Genomic DNA, 26,623 nt, shown 5'->3' on the forward strand with positions numbered 1-26,623 from the left:
CTTTTGGACTTATCATGCTCTTGATGCAAAATATTTTCTCTTTTTTTTTTTTAGTTTTAGAATGATAAACATTGTTCTATCATCAATAAAAATTTTGAAGATCTTTTTTTTGCACGTAACTAAAAAATTTCGATTTTTGAATTATATCATTGTTGTAGCAAATGAGATACAATTGTATAATTATATTATAATATATTAATTATGTTATAATATAATTATTATATAATTGTGTTTAATTATAATTGTTATATATCCATAGGAATAAATATAGTATAGTGTTCAATAGTCCAAATAGTCTTTAATAAACTTTCTATAATATTTACATGGACAAGCTATATTACTGTACGCATTACTTACGTATGTGTAACATCGCCGAGGGTATTAATGGAGAATGTGAATGATATCAAACGAGATGCTCCCGATAGGGGATTTAAGCAACCCCTCTCGTATTCGAGAAAGCCGAACGGAACTCCGTTGTTTCCCATTCGCGATTTATGGTCTTCGTGCACTAACGAGTTCCTCTCTCATGTGATAAGAATCATCTCGATAACGGTTAATAGCTAGAACAAAGGGCAAAGTGAAGGAAGAAGGAAAGTAGATAAACGGGGAAACTAAAAATATCGACAGGCATATCATTTCCCACTTTTATCACTGCTCGAAGACAAATAATTTACATACCATAAGCTGATTTCTAATAATGATTAATCATACATGAATTAATACCGTTTGTACCGAATTCATTGTCTGAATTTTTATCAGTAATAAACCTTGAAACCTTGTTTCATTAATTTTGCGATATTAATTGAATGACATCTAATTGCCCACGACTCATTTAACATAAAATTTCTTAATTGGTGGAGTCAAGGGAAAAACTCCACGTACTGATACTATAAATGGCTACGACGAATCGTAGTCAAATGGAACGTTTCCATATTAAAAGAAAATTGAAGCTTCACAAATATATTAAATATGTATACATTTTTATTTATTTATTTTTTTTTAATGAAAAAGACAACACAAATGTGAACGTAGAGATAGAAAAAATTTATTTAAGTATGTATATTTTACAATCCGCACGCATGCAGATTTCTGAAACTTGGTTTTGACCTGGACGTTAAAATATTATAAAGCCAGCTAAAATTGTGTTCTTATTGATGCATTGTGATTTTCTGCGCATTATTTCCAAGCTTTCCCCGCGCTCAAATTCAACGGACCGTAAAGCAAAAGTTTCGCGAATACGACCAGTCGAATTATACGCGTTAAACCGTGAAAATGTCAGTTCCATTTATTTTATTATTCTTTATGCACCTTATGGTTCATCGAGCGCGAACGAAAGAGGAAACAGCAAATAGCGTGCCGCAACTTGCGCACTATATTACACCGTCTTGCTTACGTTAACATGGATTTATCGCCGCGCGCAAATTCAGAACGAAACTTTAGCGCGCCTTAGCGCGCATTTTCGTGAATACACCGTGTATGAAAACCGCAACGAAAACAAACGCTTTTAGCCGCAAGACGTTGGTAGTTAATTTACGGTGCGAAGATCCTGGCGCTTGCATAAGACGGAGATACAAATCTTATGGCATACCAGAGTCATTTGTCCGACGAGACGGTAGGACGCTATTCAAATAATCTACTAAATGTATTTACAAAGTTTGGATGTCTTATTCGATGTAATAAGATACCTTATTTAAATATTGCAAAAAGATTTTACACGAGCATTGTTGCAGAATTCTGCGCGTCATAATTGCAACACGCTAATGTCATTGGAATGATACGCATTTTAATGATGTGCATTTAATTTTAGACCTGCAAGCGATAGTTTTATACACAGTATCAAACTAAAACTAATATATTCTATTAACAATCAAAGAATGCGGTTTCTTACTTATATGTGAAACAGTGATCATATATATTATTTAATATTTTTAAAAAAATTTGGTAATCTTAAATTCCAGCAAAATATATTTTTAATTGATTATTTTGATAATAAGTACCAAAAAAAGCTAATTATTGAAGATATTATTTACAGATATTGCAATTTTCTGATATTATCTGATATTTTTTTCTCTCATGAAAACTCATGAAAAACTCAATAAATATATATATATATTTTTTTTTTCTAATAAAATTACAATACAAAAGTCTTTATGTAAGCAAATTACGTCTATATAATCTCATTTCAATATTCAACATTTTGAAAATAAAGATATTCTCAAAACGAGAATATTCTTTACTTCTGTGTAGCGTCCGATTATTTTGTAAGCACAAACGTTACACGCGATTTAACTCAATATGAAGATTCCGTTTCTTTCACTGAATACAATAAGAAAAATTCTTTTATAACATTAAATCGAACGTCCGAGACAAATTGATCTCCGATGCTTCACGGGAGATTTCAATTCGCGCGCGTCAAGACGATGGGATGCGGCCGGACCTGGTCCTTACCATGATAATGCATGATGCTGTGGCGCGGTCGGATAACCGGGAGGAAATACGAGAGAAACCAACGCAACTTATTACATCCGCAGATGCGATCCGCACATGTAAAGGGAGAGCGGTCTGTGGGGGCGGAAAAGATGCGATGGAACTGCAAAATTCCGGCGCAGCAGCGTGCGCCTCATTTCAGACGTCTAAATCGTAACGCCCCATGTGTGTGGTATTCCCTGGAAACGTCCATTCTTTACTAGGTCATATCCCTCGACTGCGTTTCTAGATCTTGCGGTGCTGTGTTACAAGTTCACATTACACGTACCTACCCTCTCAACTGGCCACGTACGAATTGTGCGCGTACATACATCCATACTATTCACGCATGTACTTGGTTCAACAGAAGTTGTAGTAAAATTATCCGCTGCGAAAAGACAAGTTTCACGTTAGAAGTTTTCTTGATAAATGAACCTGTAATAGAGAAATATTTCTGTCTAGGTATTCTAACGTAAGATCACGACTTGTAAAATGTGGTTTAATTTTATAAATTTGGATTTTCCAACTTATTAACAATCCATATCTGTCTGACAAAAAACATTTTATCTGTAGATAACGTTGACGTTTTAAAGAGAGAAAGATGGTTTATGCAATACCCAAAAGGTGTGGAATATTGAAAATACATTTATGTCAGATGGAAATGGATTCAAAATAATTTATTCTATTTTAATGTTGTGATAAAAATCAGCGCATTAAATCTAATAAAAATATTACTCTCGAATTATATATTATTTATTTTGATTGAAATATTTTTTGGTTCTTCCACCAACACTAAAAATAAAATGTAGGAATTACGTAAGTATAAATTTTAATATGCAACATCAAAAAATAAAGAAGCACAAAAATAGTAGAATTTTTAAAAATCTGGGACAGAATTAATTGTCTGAATGTATTTACATATTCTATTTCAAATCGCAATTTCACAAAGTTTTTTAAAGGTTTATACGCTGGCTTATAATTGAAATAATAATATTAGAATCGAGAAAACGTTAAACATAAAAATAAGAGTGCTAATATTGGTTTGGAGCAGAAATAATTTTTGTGTGAATTTTCACAATTTCCAGTTCATGTGAACTGCGCGCGTGTTCATCGGTCGTCTTGAAATACAGATCTTAAAACGCAAATGCCCGCATGGGAGATCCAGGTTCAAAATCTAGGTGAAGGGTTATTTTTCGTAATAAACTCTTTATAGTGTCTTTATAGTGTTATTAAATCTTTATAGTGTTTTTCAAGATGCTCATGAGCATCAGTATTATTAAATTGTTTGTATTAAATTAATTTGTGATATTACACATGTTTGTGCTTCAGTTAAGGACTGTGTTTCAAAATTGAATATGCGCGCAATTCATATGAGCTGGAGATTATAAAAATTCACAAAAAAAATCATTATTTGGCACTAACAAAAGATCCATTCTAAAACGATATTAGTTCTCTTATCTTTATGTTTAAAATTGAAATAACCTTTCAAATGTGAAATTTTCATAGAAAAATTAGTTGAATATTTTTTAGAATTAAAATCCAAGCTAATGAAGTAATATTTTTATACATTCTATTCTTTTTATATAATAATTTATTCCCATTTAAGTTAAATAATTAATTACATTAATGGAACAAAAATTAAGTAATAAAAATAACATAATATTTATATACGACTGACCTACATAATATATCTTTAAGAGATAATCTGCTATTAAATTATTCATAGAATTTACATATATTTAACAATCACATATGATCGAATTAAAAAAATGAGTTAAAATTTAACACAAGCAAGCAACATCTATTAGACATGAGATCGTGGAAATACGCAATGTAATTTGACATGTCTCATTAATTATCAAAAGCAATGACAAGTTGCTTTACGCTGTCTAATAAAACCGTAGCGTCACGAAATAAGAGAGGTAAAGCAGCGACGTAAAAAGCATCATTTCCGACAAGGCGGAAGCAACTGAAGCGTACGCGAGTAAACGAAACTGCCGTCGTTGCTTTAACTCTAGTTAGTGCGGTAATGACGAGTAAACTTGGTTTGTAGTCAGCTCTCTGTAACCGAATGTATCCTAGTATTTGGTTCAGTATTTATCAAAAGGATAATAGTAAATCATTATTCGATCTGATTCACAGTAAGAAATACAAACACTGATTTGATGAGGACATAAAAATATTTTTTTATTAAAACAGGAACGCAAAGAGAAATCATGATATATTTGACTCTTTCAAATTGCAAATTGGAATTTTACGAAGATATTCAATAGATTAAAAATTATGTAATACTAAAATATATATTTTTTTACTATGATTTTTAATATTCTGCGTACAGCGTATTATTAGCATTTTTATAAATTTGAAACATCTTGATGTCTTAATCATTCCACGGTAAAAACGGTAAAGTTGCCGCGTCGATTAGATTAACAAATTATCTCTAAGTAACTGCCACCGCGCTAGCAATGTGCTTCTTATGCATAGAAACTGGCAGAAGTTAATTACTGTAGAGCACGTAGTAGTTTCTTTCTTACGAATGGCTGCAGTCGATAATAGAGCTTGCACTGATTAGGAACAAAATCGCAACGAACATTTTAGTCTCGCGAAAAAGTGTTCGAAAAAATTCTGACCGTACATTTGATAAATTACGTGAGATTTAAGATTGTATCTATAATAATATATAACAAATATTATATATTATTTTTTATATTATGAAATTATTTGGAAAATAGCAAGTCGTTTTTCAAACAAAACATACTAATTTAATTTAATGATTTGTTGGAGTAAGCTCCGATAAATTTATTATTACTTTCTTTAGCATATTTAATAAACATTTAAAACAATACATTATTTTAATGTTTATATTTAATAGTAATCCTTATTATTTAAATCTTGAATTGTAAAGCTTCACAATGGAAGCTTTATTTTTACTCTCTGATACTTTTGTTGAAACAAATTTATTTTTAAATAATTATTGCTTAATTACTTAAAAATTAAATAATTAGCACTTTTTGGTTTGAAATTTATTTATAGTAATCGACTAAAAATAGAAAAGTATAGATATTAATTTACGCACAATATAGACTGAATAAATATATTGTAAAACTCAATCACTCGTAAACAATAATTCTAAGCTTCGTAATGAATTACAAGATATTTTCAGCGTTGAACTTTTTCAGATGTTAATTATCTATGATTAATCATGATTAAATAATAAATATTTGTCTAGTCAATCTTTAGCTTTCGAAATATCCGGGATATATCATATATTTATATTTTCTCAAGATATATTTTTTTCATTCAATTTCTTTGATATTAAAAAAATTTTTAAGAGCATCAGATTTATTTAAAACTTTTAAGAACTTTAAATTTGTTTAAGTTGCTTTCAATTTTGCAATTTTTCAAGAGACATTCTAACTTTCATACATTTATTATTACATATTGTAGTACAATTGTGAATGTGTATGTGTGTGTGTGTGATTCTGAATGAAATTTCATATTGAGATGTCGATATTGAAATACGCTTCTAGACTTTCACATTTATGTATGCGTTTTACGTATGCTTATCGATAAACGAAAAGAATCGTTAGATTGAAACATCTAAAAATTAAATAATATTGATCTCTATCGCTCTTGCGTGTAAACAGAGCGCGTGCTCTACAATCAAAGCGAATAACGTGCAATCTAAGCATTCTAAGAATTTAATATCTTACTAATTGCGAATATATTATAAGAAAAGCCAGGGAGAATGGGAGAAAACGATATCGAATCATGCGTCGTTTAATCACGGTGCAATTTAGAGAAAAGTTGCTAAATGAGTATCAATCGCTTAAATCGTATCTCTTATTAATATTTTATATTTTATTTAATGTAAGCAATATTTAGTGAAAGATATGAAATAAATGAGAAGTAAGTATAAACACAATATACAAGTTCTTAAATTACAACAAGTATAACCAACAAGTACATCTTTTTTTATCCTGAATTAATTAACATTTTATATGTGTTATTATTTCGCCATTTAATTTATCGTTAAAGAATAGAGAGATTATTTACGCGACATCGAATTTTGCATGAATAATATGGTGCCTCTCAAAAAACATCGATATTGGATAGTAGATTTAAAAATCTACTCCACTTTAATCGCGCCGATTAAAGTAAGCGTAAACTGTGCGACGCGACGGCTCGTACGAAAATTTTTCGCGTACGAACGCCGCCGGCGAACTGAATACAGCATTTGCTATGCTATGCTGCACGTATCGGTACGCACTACATATTTAACCGTTATTTCATTGTAATGGCGCATGGATAGGTGTTCTAACGAAATTTTCATTCTGATGAATTTCACACACAAAAGTAATTTTATTCGTCAGATCGGTTAAAACGTCTTTCTAGTGAAACATTTCAACTCGGAGGCATGAGTATTGTCTTTTAACAACTCAGTATTGAGATTTTATCGCGCGAAATTACAGTGATATGTTCGTGCCGCTCTGTCTGTCCAAATATCTTTATAATATTAAATTGCAACATTCTGTATTATCATAAATTATATAATTTTATACATATAAATATATGTATAAATTTTATGCAACAGTAAAAAATGTACGCGTCCCGTATATAATATAGCGTATCGCTTTTTATATATTATATGTTATTATATTATATGAAATTTATATAATGTAAGAATTATATGATAAGAAAGATGCAAGAAAAATTGATCTTGAACTTATCAAGGTGTCTAATTTTTTAATTCTGTTATTCTGTTTGACTTGAGATGTATATTGTTTCTTACTAATTTTTTATTTTAAAATGTTTTCTCTCACACATCTTAATGACTTCATCTGCTAATACATAAGACGACATCTTTTTTCCGTGAAAATTTTTTATTCTGTAGTTTTTCTTATCGTATTGATACCCAAGCGATCTAATAATTTCGAACAGAGCAGCAAAGTTAAAGTTTTTTTTTTTGATAATTCTTAAATATTCTGTTAAACATTCAATTATATTTGTCTGTATAATTAAATGTTGCATGATGACATTTGGAAATTTGATCTACAAGAGAAAATGTTAACCTACATTTCTGCTAAGTTTGAAAAAGACAGATGAATAAATTATCTCGTAAATTAATGGCTCATCGAAAATGGTATTATTTTAAGTGTCGACAACCTACGTACGTAAATTGGTAATAATCTAGGAAATTAATAGCAAAACGACGATATTGAGGTAAATTTTCCAGTGACCGAATATGTAACGATGCAGAGACAAAATTGAATTTTTATAAGGATTTGCAGTATAAAATGATCTTGCTATAAAAGTAGCCGAAATATGAAATATAAAATGTTCTTTATTAGCATACAAAAGTATAAAAACTTTTTTGATTATTTTTAAACTAATAAAAACTTGTAAAGCACCTGAATGAACCAATATCTGCACAATATTTAAACGCTTGTCTTTAATTTTCTTAAATCCTTGTTCTAAATATTTATTCTGTATTGTTTATAAAATAAATATAAAAAGTATTATGTTGACAAATACATGTTTCTTAAAAAATGTAAGAATATTCTCACAACATATACGAACTATAACCTAGTTGTGTAACAAATTCTTTTAACATTAATTCTTATAATATTTCAAATAATTTATAAATATATAGTAAAGTGTTATATTTAAAGATCACAATATTAAAGTAATATTATAAAAAACACATTTAAAAATAATAATAAGTATCTGAGGAATAGGCCAACATATTTGGTCACTGAGGCATTAACCTTAAGCGGTGCTATATATTTGTAACCCTATACACATATCATTTACAAAATATCAATAGATCTCTACATATAACTATATAAAACGTATACATAATTTGTCAAGCACTACATACTTTTAAATTAAGTACATAATCTTAATTTTAACGCTTCAACATTATTCATTTATTTATTTTACACCTGGCTCTGCTTTTATTTCGCACATATAACCTGCATAACTTTTCCATAAAGTATATGTTTCAGTAAATTGACAGATTTGCTCGCCACGTTACAGTAAAAGTCAGCAAAGAATTCTATAATTTTTTTATCTCTTTCCGTTTTCGACAAAAAATAAACTAGAGCTGTGTACACATTATGACTTATTTTAATTGTATAGCAGAAATTATAATACGAAGTACGAACAAGTCATACGAAATATGACTCGTTCAACAAAGTGATAGTTTTGTTGAAACAGACGGCACCTGCATCGCCTTAAGGATCGTATTAAAAATCGCTTCGTCTAAATACCTTTACGTTGACTGACGGCTCTTCCATGCGCACAACGAGACCTTTGTGTGATGGTGGTCAAAGCCCTTTCGCTATCGATCGTGTCCGTTCTATCGTGAATAGTTGGCAACTTTAGCCGTTGAAGTTGATCAATCGAGCGATAGCCACGACGGCGCGGCGCGGCGCGGCGGCGTGCAAATGTATTAATACATACGAAACCGTATGTGCAAGGCGTTTATGAGTAGATCAGACGGTCTTCCCCTTTCAAACTGAGCTCACTCGCAATAATTTTGCAATTCGTTGCATTAAAATCATCGTGCCTTTACGTTTACGGAGCATTCCAGCGGTCTTGCATACCCGAAATGTTGCGACGTTGCTGCGATATTGCTGGAATGTTTCGTACTATCTGGAGTAATAATCTTCTTAACGCTTGTACTAATGATGATTTTGTTATTAGTATTAGCGCTGTTCACAGCCGCCGGCGTTCAGCGGCCCGACATTCGCGCGTTTATACCGTTTCCGTAAATATTAAAGGTTGGACTTGCCCTGCTGGGGCGAATTCCGGGCTGGATTATCTATGTAAAATGCACACACAATGCAACGTCTGCGTTTGCTCAAGCGCGGTTCGCGCGCGCCCAACAAGTAACTTGATGCGATTATTCGCGCGTATCCCGTACGTCGCCACGTGTAAGGCACCGGCGATCGTAATTAAAGCGCGAGCGGATGATTAATCGCCCGATACGGAATCGCGAGACGGAATCTTGACGCGCAACGTAACTCGGCCCTTCCATCGCCTTTCTCACCCCTTCGCCGCTCGCTTCGCCCGCTGTCGTATTCGAAATGCAACCCCCGGCGTCGGTTGCAACTGGGTCGTCGGCAATTACGCTAGTCATTCACTCGGCTATGCGAAGATAAGGGGAGGGGAAGAGGGAGACAAGGGATTATTGCGGTGGGTATTGCGGAATTTAAGATTTGCCATGCACGTGCAAACCGCGAGGGGATTGTTTTCGTCCTTCTTCGTCGATGTCATCCATTCGACTGTGTGGCATTACCACACCCACTACACATTCGAATTGCCATTATCCCGGATTGCATTCCTCTCTTCGCAGCTAGTTAAAATTTTACGCTCTTACCGCTGGTCTACTTACTACTACTGTGAGAAAGAAATCATTGCTACGAGATTAAAATTTCAGGATTGGTCTTTCCGCGGATTTTATTAATCGAGGCGACAATGGTTTCGAAGGATTTATTACTAATGATAGAATTAGAAATGAAAATGAGTGCTCTCAGATATAGAATTTCAGGTTTTATTATTGAAATTGAAGCAACAGTGTTTTGCATTTGAAAAATAACCGCGCGAATTAATAATATTTCGGGAATCAATCATAATTTAGATACAATGGTGAATTATAATAGATGACAAACTTGGACTCAAATAATACTCCACTCTTGCGTTTTGAATCTTATCACACTATTTTTACTTTGAATTACTAATTATGTTCAACTATTTTTATTTTTGCATAATTATTATACAAGAAATATTATTTAAATATTATACAAATCTAATAAATATCACATGAATATTTTGTAAGTTGAAAAATGAGAAAAAAATCCTGCAGCAGGATTGTATAGTAAAATTATTTTAAAAGAAAAAAAAATTATTTATAAGTGTATTAATAATAATCCTTGTATTACCCGCTAATAATTTTATTTATTTATTTATTTGATAACATTTGTAATTAGGTAATAAAAAGTGAACATTATTTGCGGTATCTGGGGCATATCGTTTTTCATGTTCGTGTACACGCTTCACTAGCGATGTTGACCGCATACAGAGTCAGACGACGCAAACCTGTTGACAAGCAACCAGGAGCAACACCTGTGACATCAGAATCCGTGTAATAATCTGTCGTTCTATATCACGGCGCAACCTCGTCAACTTGATACATATACGTGAGGCATAAAATACATCTATACGTACCTATATTCCGAAGCTCAGACTTGGATCTGAAGATATTACGAAGATTATATGTGACAATTCCCGAACGCAAATGTCTCAATGGGAGATAGAAATGCAAAAGGATAAATGTGCTTGGATATTAAGTGTGCATAAATAAAACATATTTTCGCGTACACGCGTAATAAAAATAAAAGATAATTTTTTCATGTTTATTTAAGATTTTAAGTGTTAAATATTTTTATTATTTTTGCCAAAGTGTCTCCTTTTCTTATTAATGAAATAGACAATAATAAATAATATTGATGATAAATAATAACGCTTTTTATTTCTGTATGCATACTATGTATAATTATGGTATGTATATAAATGATAAATAATAATAAATAATATTTAAAAAATAATATAAAAAGTATGATCGAAAAAAAGAGAAAAAATCTATACTGTATTTACATTATAATTATTTTTTTTGTTTTTTTTAAATTTTAATATAATTGACAGTACTCTACTTTTCCTTAAAAAGATGACTTAAAGTTCTTAATACATTTCTGTCTTTTAAAATAATTCTGACAATTAAAATCTAAAATTATAGATAAAAGTGATGTTTATTTCTTGTTTTGTGAAAAAGTTGCACAAACTTTGAATTAAAAAATGAATTTTATTCTTACCTGTAATGGTTTTTGAAAAACCTGAACCTGAACATGATAAGATGACGAGATAAACTTTAAAAAAATGTTTTTCAATAAACTAATTAGCTATATCAATAACTGATACTATTGTGACAGTATCATCAGTTACTGATGAAATATCAGTAACTGAAATATCATCAGTTACTGATATATTATAGCTAATTAGTATTGAAACACTATCATAAGGAACAATACTAATAATAGCTAATCACTATTGAAACACTATCATAAAGGACAATACTAATAATCGAAAACTGTTGGGAGATGTGAAACTGCATCTTATTAATGGCTTCCAAATTTTCAACTATATGTGACGCTTAATTTTGTTTTGACAGCCAGTCCTAGCACGCGTGTCAGTAGATCTTTCAAAACACGATGGAAAATGTGAATATCATTCCGTGATTAAATACTCGAATCTAAAAGGAGAAACTTCAACGGAAATCAAAATCGAATTAGATTCTGTTTACAATGATTCTATTCCTTGGTTTTCAATCGTTAAAATTTAGATTGCCGAGTTTAAGCGTGGCTGTACAAATGTGTTTAACGAGCAAAACCTACAATGACTAGAGAAATAGCCGACGAAATGCATCAAATTCTATTGGATGTTTGGAAACTGGAGAGATAGAGAGATAGCAGGTGCCGCGAGCATATCTTTTGAATGTGTGTTCAAATTATTACATGATTTGGATGCGAGAAATCTGATCGCGCGATATGTGTCGGGGCTGCTAACATTGGCTCATAAACGCGTTCGACGCAACATGACCAAATTGCGCGAATTACACTACAAATTGGTGAGAATTCTCTACCGTTCGTAATCACCTGATTTAGCTCCCTGCGACTCTTTTTTGTTCCGAACGTGAAGAAATGACTGGAAGGAAAAAAATTCGTAACCAATAATAAAGTGATCTCCGAGTAAACGAGATTACTTTGCAAGGTTAGACCAAACCAACTTTATTGATGGAATGAAGGGACTGGGAAAGAGATGGGAGCAAGTGTATCGAGGAGACTACATTGAAAAATAGAACCGATTTTGCTAAAAAAAAAAACATTCAAGTGTTTCTCATTGTTACACTCGAAATTGATCAAACAACTCATGTAAATACAATATCTCTTAACCTATAAAAATTCCTCGATTCACGTTGCTATTACGATGATGTTTCACGCTGTTGCATGATGTCTTACAATTTACGACACGGCTCGAAGTTCGATACATGGACGGATCGACAAGGGAAGTTTCTACACACTCGTGTACCAGAAAGCTGGTAATCTCGTAGAAGAGAGTAACGTACAGCGGAATATTTTGCGGGCTGTCATATTATCGTTTCTGCATATGCATAAGCGTAACGGCGATGTAATGCGGCGTGGTACATATCTAAAAGCTCTTGGTACTTTCTGCGAACACGCGCACCGCCCGACACGGCAATTTCCAATAGCATCAGCCATTCTCTGTTCGCGGTACACTTCGGGAATTACCCGCACGAGAGTAATTACGCTATATTAGTACGCCCGTGTCGCGGCACTGAATCTTTTAAATGACAGCTAAGGACAACCACTTTCGTCCCTACGGCCACTCCGTAAAATCCATTAACAACATCGTAAAACGTTATTACGCGAAAAGGACAGGCTCAAAACTAACTTTCGCGATATGCGTGAACATTTTACGAAATATACGGCAATGCTCGGAATAATACCCCGACGCCGTTTCCTTCCCTCCTTTCAAAGCCGGCCGTGCGAGAAATACGTCACAAAAGACGATTTATCCTCGAGATACTCGTCTACTACCGGTATTCCACCAATCGATAGAATCACATTTTCGGAATACTTTATCACTGCGACGTACGTGGCGCTCCGGGTACGTGTGCGGTCGTAGGCATTGCCCAATACATTCCGAATGAATCCCGCTTTCCACGTGGGAACCGCCTGTCCCGCGACGCGATAATATTTTTAACACATTCGGTCATAAAAATTCCATCTAGCGCCGACGCTCGACGCAGAAAATCCCGATCGCGCGGTGCCGTTAAGCGGTATGGCGACCACGTCATCCCTGGCACAACGCCCACATCAACGCCCCGTAATATTCTTCCAGGCCGAAGCAATTCGGTTTACGACGTGCTTCGTTACTCGCGCCCAAGTCGTTACACGTGGACCTATGATTAACCGGCTTGGAATCGAACCGAGGCAAACCCTTATTGTTCAGGAATCGATGATACGTGGACGCGTGTCACATTTTTGTCCTTGAGAAGCGATCCATGTAGAAAGAAAGGGACCAGTTTTCCGCTTTTGAATTTTTATAGAAAAAGCCAAGAGAAAGCAACTTATATCAGTTATTTAGATATTGTACATTAAGCTATCTATAATATTTTAAAAATATGAAGACTAGTAGCTGATACGAGAAATTAATGTTTTCTTGTTTCGAATACCTTCCTTATGTGTCAAATAGTGTCAGAATCGGAATAAATTGACTACAGCTTTGTTATGAAATAATATATGTTATTAATACATTTGAATATTTTTATTTATTTTAATATAATTTAGAATCGAAATTGAAATGAAACTCATTAACATTAAAGTAATTACTTAGAACACGTTTTTTTTTAAATCGCTGAATTTTATAGTTACTTCTCGATACTGCTAAAGTCATTTATAAATTAAGTGTATCTAAAACAAAGGAAAAGAATACTATAAAATTTATCACTATCAGGACTAATTATTATAATCAGTAGATAAAATTAGTCTACTCAACTAGTCCATTGTTAAAAAAAAATAATAGTGTGCCGTTAATAAGATAGAAAAAAATAAATTGCAGTAATATAATGAGTAAAATCTACATTTTTTATCACAAACTTAAATACTCATACCATTGTAATTTAAAAATAAAAAATGCAATAAGTAAAAATATTTATCATCTGTCTACGTAATTTTTCGATAACGTTTCGTAGTTCTTGAACAATAGGCGTGTGTGCTGAAATACTTTGGGCAACTGAGCAACGGTGTTTACTGCGTGTACAAAACGCGGTTATCGTTTTGAATATAGATCCAATTAATTAACAAGCCCCAGCTTCCACTAAATCGCGAGACGACCGACCGAATTTCCACGGGAGTGGACGCGATTGCGGAAAATACGAAACGACGAGCGCCGAAGGGCGAACGCGACAAAATCGATTCGCGGTGGAGAAACTTCAGCCGTTCTCGAATGGAACATGGGACTTACGATACTTATCCACGGACCTCTCTTCGCCGATTCATTTTCGTGCTTGTTCAATTCCATTCGCGTCTTGTCACTCGTGTATTAAAGTCAATTCGAGTAAGCGAAAAGTTGCGGGCGGTCAAACGAGATAGGTGTCGACAGCGAAGCGACAGACTATCTTCCGGAGGAAACGAGATGAAGAGATAATCAGCGTTCTTTTTCGATAAATATGACGTGAGTCTTTTAAAGACTCAATTTCGCGTTAACAAGTGAACAAGTTGTAACATCAAACAGATGATCAAGTATTCATCACCTTTTTTCAATGTGAAATGATAACGAGATGTAAGGGAGAATTGCTGAAGGTATATTATCAGTCTCCCAAATCACATCTTTTTAATATTTCACATTTTTGCTTAATATAAACAACATTTAATGACAAAACTACGAAGTAAATAAGAAATGAGTAATGAATAAAAAAGAATAACATGTTAAATTTTGTTTTGTGCGTGTAAACACTTTAAAAAAAATCAGGTATATCTGATGTTAATTTTTAATCAATTTATGTAACCGTTTACAATGTAAAAATACAATTGATGTGAATTTTTGATCAACTTACGTAATTAATTAAAATGTAATCATGTAATATTGAATTCTTTATATTTTCATAAATGTGGTTTATTGATAGAATATTTTATGTTTACTGTATATACATATATTGTCAATTATTTCAAAAATTTAATCAATATTTTTATAAATTCTATCAAATTTCATAAATCGTACCACTACAAATTTCATTACATAAATGATATTAATACAAGTGATAATGGCAATTAAAATGAGCAAAATTATGTCAATTACAAAATTTAGTTCAGTAAAATAAAGCCAATTTTATTTCAATATTCTTACCTTTTCATTATAGCTATTTATGAATTATTACATACTTATCCTTTTTTACAAATAAATTATTAATAAAATAAGTGTCGGTTAAGAATTTCTTACAGTTTTAATTATTTTAAGTCATAAATTCGACACTTTCAAAGGCGATAAAAAGCTTATAACAAATCCAGTTATTGGTAAAGGGTTAAATATTGTTGCAATAGGTATCTCATCATGCTAATTTCCAACACTTGTTTGCACACAAATCAATAAGAAATATAATAAGAAGTAAATGACTAAGATACTAAGTGATACATATTCTGTAACTTTACTCCTGCTTCAAATTTCTCATTTTTTACGAAGCTTTTATTTCTTTCTGAAATAAAATGAAATTGGAATAAAATAAAATCATTAAAAAATGTAGATTTTTTCGCATTTTAAAATCAATGCAGTTAATCTTCGTGATACACCTCTTTAATTCTTCACCAAGTATGGCTCAATGATACATATTGCCGCGAATTTCTCTTCGTCATCAGCATCCTCCAATATCAACGACGTCGAACCGATATTTGATACGTGCTTTATGTTCATAATGCGACGAGATATCGCGCCCATTATAAATGCCCATTATAAATATTCGATCGATAGTGCGCGCGTCCGATATCGTGTCGACATACAAATGACCGTTCGCTCGGCGCGTTTTAATACGCTGTTACGGATTACATCGCTGAGATTGCTGCGAGCGGTGCCGATGTAATTTCCCCCGGTCTCTTTATTCATTGTTTGTAGCGTGCACGCGGGAATGTACGCGCGCGATCGAATGGACGTACGCAATACGCGACGCGGCCATTACCGATTCGGTCGGGTCTAATCTGAACTAATCACACACATGTATGGTAACGTAATCTCCGATATCCTCGATCTATATTGAATGTAGATGCAAACGCCAGCGGGAAAGCCCAGAACCTCCCTGTTTTAGTTCAAACACGCACGCGCTGACTACTCAGATGACTTCTTGCAATAATGAAGAGGTAAACGCAGATGTTGGCGACGCCTATTGTTGCGTAAAGCAAGCAGGGCTACAGGCCACTTGTAACCACCAGTGAAATTTTAACCAGTTAATTATCATTTTCCACGCTAAGCTCGGCGATTAAACCGCGCGTTAAATTTGTTGAAGCCAGATCGCATTTAATTGAGAAAAAGTGGTTTCGTTAAAATCCTTTAATATCCTTGAAACACTTTTTTTTTTTTTTTCGTTAAAACCCTTTGATACGAGCTAACGCGAAGCTTTCGTTAAAAATATGCAAATTTTAAATTGAATTAAAAGTACGCATCTTCTTACCGCAGAGAAATCATTGCAAAATCTACCGTTGAGAGAGCACGCGATAATTGTGCGATATTCATTCATTAACAATGAAATTTTAATGAAACATATGTACACACACTCGCCACTTGTTATACGCGGATGTTACACTTCGATTTTGTATTGTACTCAAATAACGTTATAATATTGACGAATAAAGCAAATAGCATGTGTCAAGTTCCGAATGTTGTAGTACGAGCGCGTTTAAAAATAAGCCATTATTTTATTTGCTTATTACTAAATGCAATAATCACGGTAATCATCAATCTTTAGTCAATAATTTTCCATTCATTCGAAATGTTGTGAAAATTCGACGTGGTGTGGCATCCAGTTGGGGAAGGAAAGATGTTTGCTGATTATACAACAGTATTGGAATTCGTTATTAATATAATAAAGAGGAAGAACAAAACGTTAAAAATATGTTTCAGTTTTCCAATATAGAAATATGTTTTATCAATATATAATCAATATGCAATCGTGTTGTAATAAGAGTCGCATTTGATTATGAAAAGTAGAAAAGTTTCTGTAAAAGTATCGTACACACAGTTGTATTAAAAAAATATATCTTTTGCTTTTTATAGTATTTTATGATGCAAATCTTGAATTTTTAAAAAATCTTTAATTAGTGATTCATTAAATTTTGCAAATAATTTTTTTATCAAATAACATTCATTTTTTAACTCTCGAAAAGAATTAGGACACTCGACACTCACTACATTCTTGACCTCTCCACTTGAAAATCTATTTCCAATTGTAAACTCTACGTGAACTTTTACCGAATTCCCTTGTTAAACGAATGTCCAATTGACTATCCATTTAAAACTAACAGCTCGTTAAAAACGATTTGACAGCCATCTCTAGTTGATGAATGTAGAACACGGGAATTAAGAGATTGCCCAAGATTGAACGAACATTACTTGATTAGAGAATAAAATTTCTCTCTTTCTCTCTCTTCTCTCTTTGCTTCTCTCGATCTAATTTATGTAATTTATATAATTGTCACCGAAAATCTCAATACTTCTGCTTAATCCTTTAATCATTTCAAGTGCATCAATAATCAAACTTTACAAATAGAGTGCCCGAATATTGTTTTCTGAAAAGTGAAACATGTAAAAATTCTTTATTAAATTTTTATAGACGGTGCAATGACAGAACGGGGCGGATCGAAGGACGACCTAATTGATCCTAGCTCCAAGCCGAAATTCATCAAGGATGTTTTTGTGCAAACCGGCACAAACGCGCTGCTGCCCTGCCCATACTTCAACAGTCCTGGAATAGTAAGTACATACAGCATGGCGACACGCAAATATGTACGGTTTAATATGGATACACACGCCGAACAGCGCACGTATATTGCCATCGTACATGCATTATACGCGATGCACACGACGGGTATTCAGCTTGTGTGTAGTCATATCATATGCATGCACACAGAACTATGCGCGATATATGTTATTTATACCTGTCACAGATCACCTTGTACCTTACGTAAACGAAGAGCCTGTAAGTACATTGAAAGTTTTAATAATAGCTACCAAATGTTGAGTGAAATAATGCTAATAAAATATATTCGGTTAATATAACCAAATGTAATTTTCTAAATAGTTAGTATTACTAAACAATTTGTTTTATGCTTGATAATACTAAATATTTAGAAAAACAAATTTTTTTTTTATTTTAACCGAATATTTAATTGACATTATTTCACTCAATATTTAAAAGCTCTTACTAAACTCTAGTTTAGTATGTAACAGATACGAACAATGTGTGGTGATTATGAATGGTTTCAACAATTCCTAATAGTCTAGAAAATTTTAGTTTTTTATTGTCAAATGATGAATTTTATTAAATCGAAAAATTTATTCTGAAAATAATTAGATAATAATTAAGCTTAAATGATAGTTATGAAAGCTTTGATAAAATAATTTTAATTAAATATTCAGTTAATATAATCAAAATCAATTAAAAGCTAATTTTACTTTTCTAATTATTACTAAATTAGTTACTATTATGTTTGGTAATATGTATTCAATATTGCATTAATGTGCTGATTAAAATCCATTTAGTAGCTGTTACTCTTTTTTTCAACACATACAAAGTCTCTGCGAAAATAAGTAAATGTATTATTATCATACTTTCTACAAATGAATTAAGGTATACTATACAACAAAATCTCGATCTCTCAACTGCTCTCCTGCAGTTCATTCTACTTTTGATATATAATTTGCGGGATATTATATTTTTTACTTGTAAAAAACATATACAATTTTTAATGTCATATATAATTCACTAATTATCTCCAAAAGATTTTCTCCAAATCCGAAATAAGACCATTTGTTTTAAAATCTGAGTTATATTTAGTGCTAAATTGTTCTATATCAGTATGTTCTATATCAGTAGCATCATGTCGTGAACTATTTTGTTCCGGCAAGAATCAAACGGAAAATGGAAGATACATAAATATAAACAGGTAATAAATATAAAATTTCCGGAACCTCTTCTGTTTCCAAGAACTGAACAAGTTGAGAAATTTTTTTTTTTTAATAGAATTCTCAAAATATTAATTCTATCTGTATTCATGTACCTATTTTATGTCCGAAGAAAAATTATCATAATTATACAGTTGAAGATGAGACAATTTTTCTTCATTTCCCAACAAATTAACTTTTTAAACTCGTTTGATTTTTATAAAGAAACTCTTCAGTTGTGCAATACGAATACTTCTACAAGACTTTATTAAAAAATAAAGATTCCAATTGTCGAATTAAATTATGTATACGAGGCTCTAATTATGTTCAATTGAAGTTTTCTTCAAAAATACATTATCCGCTAGAATAAGCAGGCTTTCGTCATATCCCGCGGGGGGTACAAATTTTCGCGTGCAATTCCGTTGCTCGCGGAAATGGGTCGAGTACAGGGTAGCTTGTCTATAGGGAGGAAAGCTAGAGTTCTTGGCGTACCGACCGTTCGCGGTTGACGTTCTTGCAACATTAATGCCGCGAAATTGCATCCGCGAGCCGGGGTAGGGGTGATCCTTACTTCTTTCTTAACTATGATCTGAGGAGAATCAAACCGATCACGAGACTGTGGAATAATGGCGTAATACTGAGGGAATAGATCATACGGATTTGCGAGAGCCTTCGGAAGATCAATATCTGTTCGATGTAATTGATATCTCCCCGTAATCACGTGGTCGAGATTATTAAAGGTGCAGCAAGCATTCTGCGAGATTGTCAAGCGTATAATATATTGACAAAATGATTTAGTAGAAATTAAAAGTTTGGTTAAGCCAGATTTTTCACTTTGACAAAGGTGATCTTTAATTTTTCATTGTTCGTAACAAATTATTGACGTGTGACAAGCAATTTTAATTAAATTAAGAAGTAACGCTGTTATTATCATCTTTTTTCGGTAACAATCGTTACTTTTTTTATCTATAACGGTGACGGTAACGCCGCGGTATATTTTTAGCGCATCAATAATAAATTTAACCATTACTTTTATTCAGTCGTTATTTCAGTTCTCAATCTTTACATATATATATATGAATTCGATAGATTCGCGCAACTATTTAACGAACAAATATATATGCAATCGGTACACCAGACCAAAGGTTGTGCACATTAAATGCAATTACATATTTTATTTACTTTCATATTTTATATTATATTTGAAATATTGAAACACATTTTCTTCATGTTTTATGCTGCATCTGATGGTTATTGCCAGTGCTACACTGAAAAAGAGTTTAGTAATAATAATCAAGCTTTGGTGAAACAATTTCAATTAAACGTCTGATTAATATAACCAAATATTTAGAAACGTTTAGTCATTATATTAACCAAGCATAATAATAGTAACCGAGCATAATAATAGTAACCAATCGATTAGTAAACGGTTACCAAATAGTTACTAAACATTATTGAATATTTGTTTATTAACCGAATGTTAAATTGAAATTATTTAAGCTTAGCAATATCGGCTTGATTATTATTGTGTTATCAAATTGTTTTTTCAGTGTGAAAGTATATATTTACATACCTAATGTATTTTGATATTGGCAATAAATATTGAAATCAATTATTTTAATAATATTACTGCGTTTATATATATAGAAACAATAAAACTTTTGGATAAAATTTGCTTCAATAAATTATAGAATTAATATTTCTATAAAGATATACTACAAATGTAAAGATATTAATATAAAGAATTAAAAAGATTGAATGAGTTTAATACAAAGAAAAATTTGCTATACAGAACTGTATAAAGACCAGAGTTTAGAGTTATAAGTTTTAATGTTGCGGATAGATGAATTATGGATATTTATTTCTTTAATTATTTAAATAGGTCGATAATGAAAGAAATAATAAAGTGCAACGTTTAATTTTCGAAAAAAACATGAGAGAAGGCCTGTGCAGGACCGGCGACTATCCTCTATATCGACCTGTTTGTATACATTTTCGTGTATGAACACGATGGAATTTTGCGACGATCCATCATAACAGCCGATAGATGATGCGACCTAGTTTATTCCTCTTTTCTCGCGCCAACGCGCGGACAATTAGAGAGCACCGAATTTAATGATAAGCGTCAGAGCGCGTCAACAGAATGTCGCCGTGTAATTGTCAGTGCGGCCACTGTCGGCCGATCACAATTAGACCTGCCTGCGCGGTAAACTCAACAGCTATGTCGATCCAGCGCGGTTAGCCGTTTGTCAGAGGCCGTCAAACTGCCGCGGTCGCGACGAGGAAAAAAATGGATAGAGAGATCCGAATTAATCCCTCTGCTTCCCCGACGATGAATGCTACGCGTCTGGCGCGGCGCGTAGCTCCGACGAAATAACGTAGGAGCAATTAATACGATCGGAATTTGTTGGAAAGTTAAAAATCAGGCCGATCGTTTATACGAGAGACGAGAGCAAATGATTGAAGAGAGCACGCGTGCAATCTGTAACAGCCCTCGTCTATCCGTCGGACAAGGATAGATTACTGCGGTAATCAATTTTGCCTGAAAGGGCTCGATATCATACACACGTCGCAACAAAATAATGAGATCGCCGCATCGAAATTCGCCCGGCAATCGCGCGTAACCAAGTAATAACTCTCGATTAAAACGTGTTAAATTGTCAAGAAATGAAGCTCGATTACATGGCGGACGATTTGATTGAATTGATTGCTCGTGTACCTGCCATTAATTTCGTGAAATTATATTTCTATTATTCATTTATCTGCATTTTGCTGTAATATACAAGCGGGAGGGAGAAGATGGTATTACGGGGCGCAGCCCATTTTACGCTTTTAATATCCTGCCTAGTTTCCAGCATCGATAAATGTATTTAACGTTACATATTAATCGTTAAAAAATTTAACAGTACAGTGAAACTAATGTGTAAAGAGATAATTCTATGAAAATTTTATTTCAAGTAAAACTTGCGGAAAATATTTCAAAAATAATTTGCTGATAATAAACGATATCATGCAAAGCGACTGTTATTAATTTATCAAAAAATTAAATATAAAACTAACCGACGTATAATAAAACTATTTTTTTTTTTAATAAAAATTGTCGCATAAAGAAAAAAGGGGAATTGATTTCATTACGATGTATCGCGCTGCTCATGTGTAAAATAAAAAAGGTATTACATTGTTGCTAATCTCTCGATTCTCTCGATTCTCTCCATGACTCACGTGCTAAATGCAGATGGTATAACCGCGCGATCGATAGAGCACGACAAAAAGCTAACAAGAAGGGAATGAAAAGTAGATACCACTGAAATGACAATGCCACTCCTGCGGTCTTTGAAGTGCCAAATTCCGGCACTTCATTCGGCGCTAGCGAGGAAATTGCATGAGAGAATTGCGTTTCCTTTGTCCTTTAAACCAAAGGGTATCGCGGGTTGCCTTTGACCTGTCGTTGACCATTACCATTCAGGCACAGGATACGTCCAATTGAGTGCCTGCTCCTGTTCGCTGTTGTGACAAGTCTCGCGCTCACTCAGCGGTCGACGAATTATGTCCGCACATTACATTACGCGTTACACTAGACCCATAATGCGCGGTACCCATAATGTATTTTTTAATATAACATTACAAATGTATAATCGTGTAAAGGCATAATCATGACATGAATATTTTGTTACAATTAATAAAAGGTACACGGAAAGGACAATACTGTAGTACCTAAAAATTTAGCAAAACACAGGCCAGAAAACAATTTTATGTTGGACTATCAAAATTATTCTGTGCGACATTCAAGCATGATGATAAATACCGCTGTGAAAAGCTTTGGCAGTCTAGCAACCAAATTAAACATCCGATACATTTTTTTTAAATGATTTAATATAATTATTTTCAGCAGAATTGTTTTTTCCGTGTATAAATAACGTGATTAAAAGTTCGAAAACATAATATAAAATACATTTTTAAAAATTCTTTTTTAAAAAATTTTAAAATTGCCCATACTGCCAAGCCAGTGTTTGCACAACTGTTAAATGCAGCTTAAATTGTTTACTATGTTTTACTTAAATCAAAATAATGCTACGTTACTTATTGTTATGCATATGAAATGTAAATTTTATCACGAGATTTTTTATTATGCCGTATTTAATGAAAAACGTGATATTTAAATTTTTTTTAAAATAAAAATTGTTTCTAATATTAAAACATTAATAGAATCTTTAAGTAATATTTAAAAATCAAGAATAAATGAAAAAAATACTTTTCAATATTTGATACGAATTCTAATAAAATCTTATTCTATTTTAGATAACAGGATATTTGATATTAAAATTTTACATGATATAAAAATACGGATTATAATAAAATTTTAAAGATCGTATTATTCTAAATTCGGATACCTCTATTTTTATATTACGAATATAATGAACGAATATCCTTTTTGATTCTAAAATATCTTTTTAATAAATTAATAAACTTAAAAAGTAGAAAAATAATTTCGATAATTTTAAGATGAATAATATTGAAAGATACTTTTAAAGTTTCTTTAAGAGCTATATAAAAAGAAAGAACTTTAAGAGAAGGTAATTAGAAGAAAGGAATTATAGAAGGATAAATACTGTAAGATTTGAAAAATGCATTTCTTTTATGCATCCGAATTAAAATTGAAATGTTTGTTTTTATAAAAACATTATTAGGTAAATGATTGCGCAGTGTCTCGTACGAACAAATTGCAATAAAGTATAAAAGTAGAGCAAAACATCTGCTGTAGATGAAGCTTTCAGATATGTCAAGTAATAAATCATCAAATAAATCATAGCGAAATTGAAATGTGCCGCGTCTAATCTCGACGCCAAATGTTTCGTATAATATCGTATCAATGTACACATCACTTAAATCGCATTGGACATCTTCAGTCGGATATCGGTGTTGCATCGTTCGTCATACTACTAAGCCAGTGATCCAATTACGCACGAGAACGGAAATAAATTGCATGTGGACACGGAAGCAGCTTTACGTTCAATGGCGACAGTCACTGATATAATTACAGTTTAAGCTTCGGTCCCATCACCGACTATTAGTACGTGCAAACGGAATCTAGGGCTGCTTTCTAATGCAAACGCCATATCCGGAACAGACCGGACAAATCGAGTTAAGCGTAATTCTTGCCAATTTGTCGACACGTCAATTTGTAACTTTCGATCCCCATGCAAGTGTCTATCTTTATTTGACTGATGCTTTTATCAAATTTGATATTTATTTAATTCACACGTGCAACACGTGCAAAATGTATCATGCAACAAATCAACTAACTATCGTGAAACATTAAAGCGTTTTATTTGAGACAGAATGGTTTTAAGTAATATGCTTAACAAAATGCCAATATATGCCGCAATTGACATATTTTACAATATCCGCATTTCAATTGTTGTTTTTTAAACAATAAAAAGTGAAAAGGATTAGGAATATGAATAACACAATTAAGTAAAAGAAATTCCTATTTTTTGATCGAGGCGTGCCTTGAGTGTTTAATAATAATTGTGTAATTTTTACAGTTTCCAATTTTCATGTAAACTGCGCGCCGATTATTTGTTAGTCTTGAAACCTAGTTCTAAACTGAAGCTGGAATATGTATCATCACAAATTAAAGCAATTTACTTTGATAATAACAAGCGTCTTAAAACAGAAGATATAAAGAATTTCGAGGTGATACTTCTCGCAATAAATTCTTTCCAGTATTGCTCGTTGACATCAAAGTATTATTAAAATTGCTTGTCAATTTAGCGTATGATATACGCTAGCTTTAGTTTAAACAGCCGCGCTCTTTGCAGAGAAATTGTAAAAATTACATGCAGTTAAGTTTCAGTCGCAAAATGGCTTTTTCTTCGCTGAGTTGCTCATTATTTTTTCAAGCGCGCATGGTGATCGAAGGATTTAGAACAGAGTGAACGATCTAAAAACTTTTTTCTCCAATCCACGTCAAATCTCACTTACAAACAGTATAATTCATTGTCCAAATTCATTGATTAGAGATTTCTTTTTTTTTCATTTCCATATTCTTTCTTCAGATTTATCGCATCGAAAATTTCCCGCTATGAAAAACAATACGCAACACTATGTGCGCGCAATCGATATTATCTCGATACCCGAGTCTCGCTACGCCTAATCTTGCACTTCTGCTTTTTCGGCTTTTCGAAACTTTCCGAAAGTTTCGTTCGTCGGACCAGCACGTGAACAAAGAGCGAAGATCAATTTCACGCCCGGAGTGGGAAAGTGGGGTAAGTGGATAGATAAGGGCGTGAGCCCGACGTCGGGCTGACTGCCTAAGCGAGAATGTGATCACGACGGGGGTGAGAGGAGATCGGCTACGGCGCGTTGGGGGAGAAGGAAAGAGAGGCAAAATGGCAATGGTGTGAGAAGGAGGTGGGGTCGAAATTTTCATCCCTTCCGTTTACCCGCTATCCTCGCCAGCCCGCACGCTCGCCGCCGACGATCTCGCCACCCTGCCGCCTCCTCAGACCGCCTCATCCCGCTCGGCAGCCTCGTTTGGAGCACACGTGCCACTGACAGCAGTTAATTACATCGCTGCGGAGTCAAAGAGCGGGGCAGAGAGAAAGATAGAAAGAGAGAGAGATGAGAAACGGAGAAATGGGCGGGTTAGCGGGGAAGGAATAGTACCCTGGACAATTGCATGCCGCCATCAAAAGTTGAAGTGACCGGAAGAACTCCCTCGGCGTTCTCCGGTGTCCTTCGGTGTCCCGGTTCGCCACCGATTTCGGTGTCGACTGGTCAGGACCGTTCTCGTGCCTAGGCAAATGGGCGTTTCGCCATGAGAAGTATTCAAACTCGAGTTCGCGATGGGCGGATTCTCGCTTAACGTTCTAGAGCGTTAATTCAATAATAATATCAATTATCGCGTTATCAATCCACGGCGGGGAGCGTCAGCTTCGTTCAAGCTCTTGATACCGTTGGATCTGCGCTGCGGGATCCGATTTAAGAAATGCATTAAAATTAAGGGATTTCGTATGAAGGAATTATTTAAATTAATTCCATCTTTCTCGAGTCTCTTCACGACTGAACACCGTGGTCTCCATTTGAAGCATGCTCATGTATGCTCCACGATGACTGTCTTGGCAAAGATATTTTTGGTGGTTTGCCATTGCCTTCCGAGAGGTGGTGATCAATCAAAAATTTTTTTTAAATATGTTCTGGGTACATTTGAATCTGGATCAATAGCACGGAAGGTAGCCGCGTAATTCTTACGCCACGATCGTTGCAATTAAATTAATTAAACTTTATGTACAACGATAAGAGTATAAATAAAGACTCAATATATACAAAGGCAAATTAATAGAACAATGATCCAATAATGAGC

The 26,623-nt window shown here is 33.3% G+C and overlaps 1 protein-coding gene across 2 annotated transcripts in view; it reads left to right on the plus strand.

The window, feature by feature from the left end:
• LOC105194895 (hemicentin-1) overlaps positions 1-26,623 on the plus strand; it is a 122,299-nt gene that overhangs the window by 53,493 nt on the left and 42,183 nt on the right. For both annotated transcript variants that reach the window (XM_011160029.3, XM_039447834.1), the window contains exon 3: positions 17,927-18,066. In XM_011160029.3, coding sequence (XP_011158331.1) covers positions 17,927-18,066 — 140 coding nt within the window. The remainder of the gene's footprint in view (positions 1-17,926; positions 18,067-26,623) is intronic.

This window comes from Solenopsis invicta, chromosome 4 (genome assembly GCF_016802725.1).
Source record: "Solenopsis invicta isolate M01_SB chromosome 4, UNIL_Sinv_3.0, whole genome shotgun sequence".
Taxonomy (NCBI): Eukaryota; Metazoa; Arthropoda; class Insecta; order Hymenoptera; family Formicidae; genus Solenopsis; species Solenopsis invicta.